Here is a 10,923-nt window from a genome sequence, read left to right on the forward strand (position 1 = left end):
CTTGAACCTCATTTCTGGTCTGTCAGCTCTGCTGAAGGATTTGTGTCCCCAGATGTTTGTGATGAGTACAATATATCCCCAGCTGTACTTGTTTGAAGACAGTGTGCATTTATTGAGGATTATCACTGCTATTACTTGCTGTATAAAACCTCTTGCAGCACGCAGGGCTTCCCCTCAATCACCACGTTGGACCAAGCTGTATATTCTTGTCACACCTACTATGAATAACACAACATTTACTAGCTTTTAGATACATAAGGTTTGGCACTTTTAATTTTTGCCTTTTTATTTTGCAGTTACGGGCACATTTTTCTGAGCCAAGGTGAAGACCTAATTGGTACAAAATACAAGAAGGTGGTTTACAGGGAGTACACGAATGGCAACTTTACACAGCGCAAAGTGCGGACAGAGGAGGAGGAACACCTGGAAATCCTGGGCAAGTAGTTCTCATGGCTCACAGGCTGAGCATAATAAATGAGAGGATTGATTTCCAAAACAAAGATTTTACAGCTTTGTTAATAAAGAAAAGAGGTGACGCTGATACCTATTCCAGGAGATCAGTGGTTTTACAACCAGTCCATATAACTGCTGCGTGTAAAGATGGTTTTCAGATGAGATAATTTATTCCCTAACATGGAATAAGGAGTTTCTGAAGAAGCACTAACAGGGAGGATTCAAAAATCAAACTTCCAGGATTTACTTTAACATCAAACCATGTGGTACAGGGGAAGATTTTGTAGGTAGATTAACTCAGTATTAAGGGGCTAGATTGGTACCTGAAATTGCACAAGACAAAATTTTATATATGTCATAAAATAAGCATCAGCTCCTGGTTTTTATAGGATGAGAAGTAGGCAAGAACTGATCATAAAATAGTCGGCACTCCCTGGTACAATACTGAAAAAAATAGTTTAATATTTCGGGGGGGGGGGGGGAGGAGAATGCTATTACCACTTTAGGAAACACAATTCTGAAAGATATATAAAATATTCACAAAAGTTTTCCTGAAAAACAAGCTGAAACAAGCTGTCCAGAGACCTATTTCCAGAATGAACAGTTATTCTGATTAGCAAAAAAGAAAAAAGGTGTATGTATATATATGTAATTTTTCATCAGCTGAGATAGCAGATTGGTTTCGATTGCTTTGCTGAAAGTCAGAGCAGCCTGAAGGTTTTGAGGGAGCCCATGGCTCCTTTCCAAGGCCAAAGCCATTGGAAGATTGTTGAAATTCAGAAGAGCAGCATTAATCACCGGCGTCTTCTGCTTTAATTTAGGGCCATTACTCCATGCCGAGGTTGGTGACTCTGTGCTGATCGTGTTTAAGAACAAAGCCAGCAGGCCTTATTCAGTGAGTGCACACGGTGTAGAAGAAGTGGGTTGTGAAGAACAACCTGAGACACCAATTACCCTCCCAGGTAAGGCTGCTCATATTTTTTTTCTTTGAGCTACAAAGGCCGTATATAAAAGTATTTTAACACAGGAATGATGTTCCCTCTTTCAAGCTTATTCATACCTATATGTTCTCCCAGGCATAATACTCTCAACGTTTATTCAGATATGATTCTCTGTGTTGCTGTGCATGTTGGTTCTTGATCAAGTGAGCATGTTGGGGCAAAGAACGAGCCTTTGTTCCTATCAGGGGTAGAAGCAGGAATGTAGCATCACTGGACAACCTCCAAAAATGCAGAAGCAGGCCCAAAATCATGGCCAGGTGAAGCCTAAACCAGCGTTTAAATCAAGAGCGATGCTCTAACAAAGTTTTAAAAATGGGAACTTGGAGATAGTTGCAGTCAGCAATGTTAACTCTTCCTCTTCCTTACTGTACACCCAACTTGTCGATGGTGGAGGTGCAATGCTGGGTTCGCTGCTGTAATGTCTCCTGTGCCCACACGGGAGCAGGCTTGGCATAAACTAGAGAAGGCTCATTAGGCGCTTGAAAGTAACAGTCAACAAGGAGAACAAATCCCTTAAAACCAGAAAAATGCTTGGGTACTTTGCTTCCCCCAGCACCTAGAGGGCCTCGCTGGCTGCCTCCACCAGGCCATGCTGACTGCTCACCGGGGCCCAGCTCACCAGATCCCATCCAGTCCTACTAAATCGCGAAGCTGTCATTGCTCAGATTGATGTCCTACTACCCTTGTGTTCCCCAAAGTGCTGCCAGCTCCTAATGAGACTGTGTAGGGCAGTAAAGAGGTGCAGGGAGTAGGCCCCTGGGTGCCTAAGCCACAAACAGTTCTCAGCTGCCAGAGCTTTGTCCCCTCCCTTCTTTTTGTTCCCTCTACTCCTCTATTTAACCAGGAGAAAAAAGGGAGAAAACATCCGTTTTCATCTTTTTTTATCAGTCCTTTCATGGGACACACTTCACTTGCATTTCAAAGATTGAACATTGATGCCATCTGAAGTACCTTGGGTTTTAAGTAGAGTGGAGATCTCTCTCTCTACAGCCTCCAAATATCCCAAAGGGAGGAGTAAGGAACCAGGAAGTTGCACAGGACCATGGCCTGGCTCTTTTCACATCAGCCCCTCAAAAAAAGGCAAGATGGCACGTAGGTTAGATAAAAGTGGATGACAAATTATTTCCTGGTGTATGTCTCCAGGGCAAGAATGCCTCTGAGACTGATGGGTTTCTTGTTGGTGTTTGCTGTCCTACTACTGTAGTCTTGTGCCTTAAAAGCCTTTTTGATCTCTGTGAGGTCAATAAACCCATGCTGTAATGTGCAGAAGGTGCTTGTAAGATTAAGTGGTATTGCATCATTTACATGAGACTCATGCTATATAATATGATATTTGAGCGTCTTTTTTTTTTTTTTTTTTTTTAGTTATTGCCATACTGTAACACCCACTATTGCATGAACCACCAAAACTGTGCAGTGGCTCAGTGATACAAAGCTAGCTCAGACAATTCACAGCCATTTAAGCTTGAAAACTGCTTTGCTCCAATGCTCACAGCCATTGGCAGCTTTTGGGTTATGGCAGTACCAAGACCACAGTCAACAGTTCCAGGATTTCCTTTTTTTTCCCCTGACTTGTATCACATTACCAGGTGTTATCAGGTTTTGTCACCCTGGAATAAATTTGGGGAAGAGACAGACTGTCTGGTTCAGCATTTGTCCAGCACTTGGAAGGACAAGGTGATGACCAATTCTTGGCCTCTTGCCTTTTTTGCTGGAGCACCAGCAAATAAATAATTATTCATTTAAAAATGGGGAAACACAGCACAGACAGTTCATCTGAGTGTAGGTGTGTTTGTGTTCAATATAGAGAGCTGTTTCTCACCCAAGCACATAATTTCCCCATCAAATTGTTTCTTTTTTAGAATTAGAGGTCAGGGAATCTCTGCTCCCCCTTGCTACCGGTTACAGCACCATCTGCAGATCTCCTTTCACAGGTGATATCTGCCTTCCTTTACACCACTGGAACCTTGCCGACCTCCTGGAATGCAGAAACACATCCGCATGCCATTCCTGCGTGCTTCCACAGATAGCTTTGATGCAGATCATTTTTTGACGAGGAGGGTAGCGGGTCTCAGTTACATACTGCTCAAAGCCTCTAATACTCAGCTGTTCTTGGTAAAACTTTTTTTTTTTTTTTTTCTTTTTTTTTTTTTTTTTTTCCCAGGGGAAATAAACACCTACAGGTGGAACGTTCCAGAGCGATCCGGTCCTGGCAAAACAGATCCAAACTGTATCACTTGGGTTTACTATTCAACAGTAAATTTTGTAAAGGTAATCAAGAAATGGTCAATAAAGATTAGATAGTTTCAGATAAAGTATGCTATCTTGCAGAATATAAAGCATCCTGCTTCTCATTTCTGCAAGGACCATGGGCTTGAGGAAGGTTTTACCGAGCTAGATGTTTTGTTGCCTTTGGTAACAGTTGCATATACTTGGGTAATTTGATCTTCTAAAATCCTAGGGATGCACTATGGTAATGTGATTCTTCTTAAAGAATAGTTGAAGGGATTTTTGGGTGAAGACAAAACATTACTTTGGTACATTAACACGGGGACATTAAATTCTGGGAGTAGTATGTCCAAAGAAAGATATATCTAATCAGATGTAGTAACAATAGTATGATAATATGATAATATAGTAATGAAATATTTCATCTTTATTTAATATGTAGATTATCTGTACTTTTTTCATAACTGGATGAACTAGAACATCTGTAATATAAATATTTATTTCATTTCAGGACACATACAGTGGTCTCATTGGGCCTCTTGTAGTTTGCAGAAAAGGAATTTTGGATGAAAATGGTTTGAGGAAAGACATTAATCGCGAATTTACTCTCCTGTTTATGGTGTTTGATGAAAACAAATCCTGGTATTTGAAAGAAAACATTGAAACATACCTTCATAAGAACCCTGATGATTTTAATTCCACTAAGGACTTTGTAGAAGGCAACAGCAAGCATGGTATGTAGGACTAGGTGGCAGCAGCCGAGAGGACAGAGGTTTATTTTTCACAGCCCTTTTAGGAAGACATTGACTTGGCCTGCAATTACCCACCCACATGACATCTTTATAAACTGCAGCAACTGGAAACAAAAAGATTTCATGAGGTCCAGCCAAGATATTTTTGTGACAAGCTAATTCAACCTTAACCTCATGGGGAAAGGCTGCCTTGCCAGACTTCCCTTGATGTTTGGGAGCTGCCTTCCTTGTTGGCTCACTTTGTAGGAGCACAAGGATGACATTTGAAAAACGTGGATGTAGTAGCAACCAGCCCAGGAGCCAAACAGGCCAGAACAAATGGGGACAGGAATGGCCCTGGCAAAGCAAACTTCTGCTTCTCCAGATTTCTACTTGTTTGAGGCAACAACTCTTCCCTCTTTTCCCATGTAGCTCCTCAGCCAAAATCCTGTTTGTTCAGGAGTCTGATCCCACCAAGTGAAAACCTTACCCAGTGCTTCACAAGACAGCTAAGTGGTTGCTGCTGTACCCTTAGATGACAAACTGTTTGGAGACTGAAACAAAAATGTGGCTGTCTCTCTGCAGTCACTACAGAGAGCCCTTGCCTTGCCACATATCCCAGTCACCTGTTCTTCTTGCCTGAAGGTTATCGTCACCCATGCCATGGCCAGATATTAATCAGACCAATTTTGTCATTCTTCCAGCAATCAACGGGAAGATTTATAACAGTCTGCTGGGCCTAACAATGAACGAAGGCGATACAACGAACTGGTACTTGATAGGAATGGGCAATGAAGTGGATATACATACAGTGCACTTCCACGCACAGACCTTCATCTTCAAGGTAAAATGAATCAAAGTAAAACTTTTACAGTGTGATGGGAAATTTCTTCAAAAAAAGAAGTCCAAGTTCTAGCCTGTTTTTGCAGCTTGGACATACAGTCCTGGGCTGATGCTGAGATCAGGGGGAGGTTTGCATGTGAAGGAGACATGAAATGAAGGGGATCCTTGCAAAGCTTCTACCACTCATGTTCTGTTATAGAACCTGAACAAATGTCACTATTAGAGGTCAGGTAGGTTAAAATACTTATTTTCCCATGGCTATAAGGGAAGATAGAGGGAGGAAACCAGAGTTATGCCCGCTTACAGACTAGTTTGATGTTGTGACAGCTTGACACTGGTAAGACTACCTGAAAAATCTGTCTTTCAAAGTGACACCTGTGCTCAACCAGCACCCTAAGTCCTTAGGAGGAGTCTCCTGTGGTTAATTAATTGATTAAATGGAGGCTGTGCACAGGCCTTAGTTTCTCTCTGTGGGACACACTAGAAGCATATAACAAGGAGCATTTAATCTGCCTCAAGGAGCAAAAAGTCAGACTGGAATATTTCAGTGCCGGGGGTGGGGTATTTGAGTGCAGTAAGGCAAGACCCTTACGATGCTGATTTTGCCTTGCCACAGACAGATAAGGACCACAGAGGAGACGTGTATGACCTGTTTCCTGGGACATTCCAAACAGTTGAGCTGGTGGCAGAAAACCCTGGGACGTGGCTCCTGCATTGCCACGTAGCCGACCACATCCATGCTGGCATGGAAACGACCTACACCATCAATAAATCAGGTGAAGTAGCAGAAATCCGTCCTGGGACTCTGAGGGCGTATTGCAGCAGTTTGGATGAAAGGAAGGGAAGTAAGACAGCTAATGCCAGCTGGTGGGAAGCACCTAGGAATCACTGCCTGCTGCCTTGGGCAGCCAGCATCATATAGGGATGCCCTGAGGGCACGGCAGGGACAGGAGCATTGGCTCTGCTCTGCAACTTGGAAACAGGTGGTGCTTCACAAGAGCATCACCTAAGACAGTGGTGGCCTGTGGACATTCACAAGTGGTGCAGAAAGCTCTTTTTTGGTCTGTAGCTGCTATGGCTGATTCCTTCCTCCAGTCACTGCCTGCTCTCAGGGATATTCATGCTCCTTCCTGCACAGGCAGGGACCAGCTGGGATACGAGGTGCTCCAGAAAATGGGGTTCATCCTGCCCAAGAAAGAGCTGTTCCCTTGACTAAGTAATATTGGCAAATATTTTGAGAGATGCTGGTCCCTTCTACCACCTGTGAGTGAAGTCAGAAGTGTTTTGTGAGCCTCTGCACATCACAAAATGTCACCAAACACCTGGGTCTGGCATCTCCTGCCTGGGCCAGCACAATCTGTGCATGCCACACATTTCTGCAGGGGCTGCACAGTCCTGGCGTGGTAGGAGAGTAAATGTAATACCAAATGTAGTCAAAATCCTCCTTCCTTGGGCAAGGTATATTTATTTTCTACCACATTATTCCTTCTGGCTTGTTCAAATGAACAAGCAAATGCAAAAGTGAAGTAATAGATCCCTGTAGAGGAGGGGGACTTTGCCCATGGAGCTGCCTGGAGCAATCTATTTATAACCGTGCTGATGCAATCAGGATTTCTGTTCAGGTTACTGAGGTAGGAGGAACTAAGAAAAAAAAAAAAAAAGTGCTAATTTTCCAGTGTGGTTTTTTTTTTTTTTTTTTTTTTTTTCCTTTTAAGGATTTTGGCTTAACTAATTTTTTTCCCTGTCTGCACAGAACGGGAAGCCCCTTCAGAAGGAGCAGTCACAACTGTAGCTTATGGTACCACCACTGCAGAAAACAGGACCACAGCAAAGGGTATGCTTTTTTTAACATATAGTTTTAAACTTTTCAGGCTCACGTGCAGATTCCTCATGAGCTACTTCTCTTTTGGCAGATTATAACAGCCAAGAGGGCACTCTCTGGGGCAAAATCCTGAATCCTGGAGCAGCCAGCCTGATGTTCGCAGCTTTTGTTTTTGTTGGACTTGTTCTGCTGCTCACCACACTGACCTTCTTCTGCCTCACCACCCGCCAAGGAAGCAGGATCCAGTACCAGCCTCTGCATGACAAAAGCACGTTTCTAGCAGACTCCCTGTAAGCCCCAACTTTAGCATCGTTCACGGAGCTGTGCCGGATTTCACGACATGCTGCTGCTGCACCTGGAGCAAGACCCACGCCGACAGCCCCATCCCGTAGCCAGCACTCACAACAGCGAACGCGAGCTGCCGGGCAGGGATCCAAGAGCCACCCACCACCATTGCCATCCTGCTGTCTCTCAGCTGAGCTTTGCCCGAGCCCAAACCTCTTGGCCAACGCTCTGGCTACAAGGGGATTTCATCACGGGAGGAAGGAGTGGGCAGGATTGCACCCATGCACCCTTTGCAGAAGCACAGGGGTTGCACCAAATACGCCAAAAAAACATCGGGAACTGTCTTAGTGTGCTGGCTCCTGAAGGCACATGTGTAAGTCTAGAAGTCCCCACAGTGTCCTGAAGGGAATCCAGGCTTACACCAGAGTCTGGCTCAGTGATTCACTGACATTTAACCAATTCTCCCTCCCCCCTTTTTTTTTTTTTTCCTTTTTTTCTCCCCACCCTGTTAAATGAGGAAACTACCCTGGGGACAGGTTTTTAAAGGCACCTAGGTACTGACCAATATACTTTAGCACCTGACAGAGCTCAGCAGCTGTTACAGTTTTTGTTAATCCCTTTAAAAACCTAGCCCTGAGCAACCTCCCAGAAAGTTATTAGACTTTGTAATTGCTGCTCCGTGTGGTCGTCCTGATTCTTTAACTCTTCTTTGCACCAAGCAGCACCTCACCCCCTAATTTTAATGAAACCAGCAGGAGGCTGATGTCTGTGGTCTGCAGGGAAGAAGGACAGAATCAGGCCATGTCTAGTGATACTTGAATGTTTATAGCTCATGTTTAATTAATTAGACAGCGCTCACTCTTGCCATCCAGCTGCTCCTGTCAGCTACAGCTCTTGCAGAGGAGCTCCAGAACTAACACAGCTGTGAAACTGTTTATCCCAGTTGGATTTTGAATGTAAATCCAGGTTGCTGTACTTTTTTATTATATTTTTCCCAGCTCTATATTTTGAAGTATGTTCAAATCTAGGGAACTTGGCTGCCCGTCCCTCTTACTGCAGCCTAGCAGTGTCCCGGATCCATGTCCAGGTAGCTGATATGTAGAAGTTTCTTGGGTGCTTCTTGGTTATTTCCTGATTGCTTGTTTTCCCCAGTTATTTAAGAACACACACATGAGGTAGAACTGCAGGACTGAGCCCAAATAGGAGCTATACTATAGCAATAAACACTTCCACATTCATTTACTAAATCTCCTCTTTGAGCTGACAAATAGATCCCCTAAATCCTGTGATCTTTCTGTTTTGTAAACATTGATATTGAGGTTTTTCTGTTCTGTCCAAAACCACTGCACAGAACGTTTCCTCTCTGTATACATACAAATTAAAGCCTTTCCCTTAAACATACATGATTAATAAAGGAAGTTATTTGGTACTTTCTCTTTTAGAGTAGCTGGCGTGTCTGACTTTTTAGAAACAGAACCGTAAATATATTCTGTCCATAGTAACCAGCCAAAGTGATGACAAAGATAATAAAGATCTGGTTATTTGTACAATCCTTCTGGCACAGTTTCTTTCACCCAGCACACTTCTCAGCTGGAGGGCAGCTGAGAAACAAGAATGAGGCCTCCAGAGGTCCCCAAGGCCTTGGGACGTCACCGTGGCTTGCCCAGGTGAGGCAGGCAGACGCAGAAAGCAGAAGGCATCATAGGGAGCGTGAAGCGTGGTGTTTTGCATTACCTGCCTGCCTGGAGCAGGCAGCTCAGGTCCAGCCATGCCCCACATCATGGAGCTGTGGAAAACACCTGCAACAAAGGACGTAATCCGTGCTGGACTGAAGCACCAGTGGGAGCACAGAGCAAAGCAACCAAATGATGAGATGACAACAGGAACAAGTCACCAGAACTATGCATCCAGGGCCACAGGCCCTTGAGGATTGAATGTCTGGATTACGTAGTCCAAAATCTTTGGAACTGCCCCCGCACCAAGAGCTTGGTAGGTGACAAACACAGTCCCAGCCTTGAAAAACTCCCCAGAATCTAGGAGGTGAGGAATAAGCAGCCCTGGCACCGACATAGCACAAGCTGGCAGAAACTGCTCTTGAAGACAGAAGAGTGGCCAAAGGAACAGAACAGACCATGGCAGAATGAATCATTTTATTTTTATTTATTTTTTATTATTTTTTTTAAAAGCAATTGTACTTTAATTAGGTTTTTGAAAGCCTCCAAGAGCACATAGGACACCTGCATGAATGTAGCCTGCTTACACCTCCATAAGACATTTGAGAAATCCATGGTAAAAATTCCTTAAAGAAATGAAATCACTGGGATAAGAGGAAGGAGGCTAAATAACTGGTTAGAAGATGGGAATAAGGAACCACATTTCATGGTGGAAGTCACTCATGGGGTGCTCGAAGGACCCCCGCTATTCACTGCTTTCTGTAAGGGATGTGACAAAAGGCTTACTGAGTTTAGTGACAAATGTAAGTGTACCTAGCAAGAAAAAATGTTATTGAGTGTAAAAAACTACAAAAGAACCTTGTGCTGCTGAGTGATAACAACTGCACTGGTCGATAGCACTTGTGGAAAACACAGTCCTAGCCCTATATACATCATTATATGCACAGGCATCTGTGTATCAGCAATCATTAGGAATTAAGAGCAGAGGAAACACGAAAACACCCTGGTGCCACGATATAAATGTCTGGGGCACCTGCATCTTGAATATGGTGGGAGTCCGAGGAAAGGATGCCATAGCTGAAGGACAGCCCAGAAATCAGAAGAAAGGAAATCAGAGTTGCAGAACAGTTTCCATAAGAGGAATGATTTCCTTGGATCGGGGCTTGGAAAAATAGAAAGGACAATTGAAAGCAGATAGCACAGCGGTTTTATAAGGAGAGAGTGGAGAAGGGAACAGTTTGTGCCTTTGGGCTGGAGCAGCACGGGCTGGGGCAGAGCCAGGTGCAGAGCAGAGGAGGTGGCTCGTTAGGGGGCTGATGGCCCCCTCTGTAACTCCTGGGCTGAGGGGCTCAGAGCTTACTGAGGCTAAAATAAAATAAAAAATAAAAAAGGAAAAATATAAAGGAGGGGGCAAAGCTTGGGATTAGGAAGGTTAGGGGTTGTTAAAGATGACTTCTGCAAAAAACAATTTGAGATGTGGTGATAGAGATGAAACACTTGGGCTGGGGGAAATGCTCACGGTGCTGGGTTGGCTGGGGGCTTGGGGCACCTCCAGGGGCAGGAGAGGCTGAGAGGTGTGTGTAGGGGGGGTATCAGTGAGCAGAAACACCCGAGGGGGGCGAGGATGGGGCAGGCTCCTCTTAGGGGTGAGGACGAGAAGATGAGAGGTGACAGGCACAGACTGGAAGAGCAAAAATCCCAAAATGGCCGGAGTCGGAAGGGACCTCTGGGGACCCCCCAGTCCAACCCCTGCCGAGCAGGACCCCCTGGAGCACGTTGTGCAGGATGGCAGCCAGGTGGGTTTGGGATTTCTCCAGAGGAGGACACCCCACGACCTCTCCGGGCCAGACTTGGAGGTGGCGATGCCCGGCTCGGCACGGCTCGGC

General features: G+C 44.6%; 2 protein-coding genes across 2 annotated transcripts in view; one reads left to right on the forward strand and one right to left on the reverse strand.

Annotated features, from left to right (window-relative positions):
- Nucleotides 1–8,927, forward strand: part of HEPHL1 (hephaestin like 1) — a gene marked incomplete at its 5' end in the record, with an annotated part of 33,862 nt that extends 24,935 nt beyond the window's left edge. The window contains 8 exons of the mRNA XM_084500357.1: nucleotides 297–436; nucleotides 1,275–1,415; nucleotides 3,619–3,725; nucleotides 4,195–4,417; nucleotides 5,119–5,258; nucleotides 5,874–6,033; nucleotides 7,011–7,091; nucleotides 7,171–8,927. Coding sequence (XP_084356483.1) covers nucleotides 297–436; nucleotides 1,275–1,415; nucleotides 3,619–3,725; nucleotides 4,195–4,417; nucleotides 5,119–5,258; nucleotides 5,874–6,033; nucleotides 7,011–7,091; nucleotides 7,171–7,373 — 1,195 coding nt within the window. The 3' untranslated portion in view covers nucleotides 7,374–8,927. The remainder of the gene's footprint in view (nucleotides 1–296; nucleotides 437–1,274; nucleotides 1,416–3,618; nucleotides 3,726–4,194; nucleotides 4,418–5,118; nucleotides 5,259–5,873; nucleotides 6,034–7,010; nucleotides 7,092–7,170) is intronic.
- The window catches only part of TAF1D (TATA-box binding protein associated factor, RNA polymerase I subunit D), a 365,188-nt gene that overhangs the window by 131,298 nt on the left and 222,967 nt on the right, over nucleotides 1–10,923 (reverse strand). The gene's annotated exons all lie outside the window — the stretch shown is intronic.

This window comes from Aythya ferina (genome assembly GCF_964211825.1).
Source record: "Aythya ferina genome assembly, chromosome: 1".
In the NCBI taxonomy this organism is placed as follows: domain Eukaryota; kingdom Metazoa; phylum Chordata; class Aves; order Anseriformes; family Anatidae; genus Aythya; species Aythya ferina.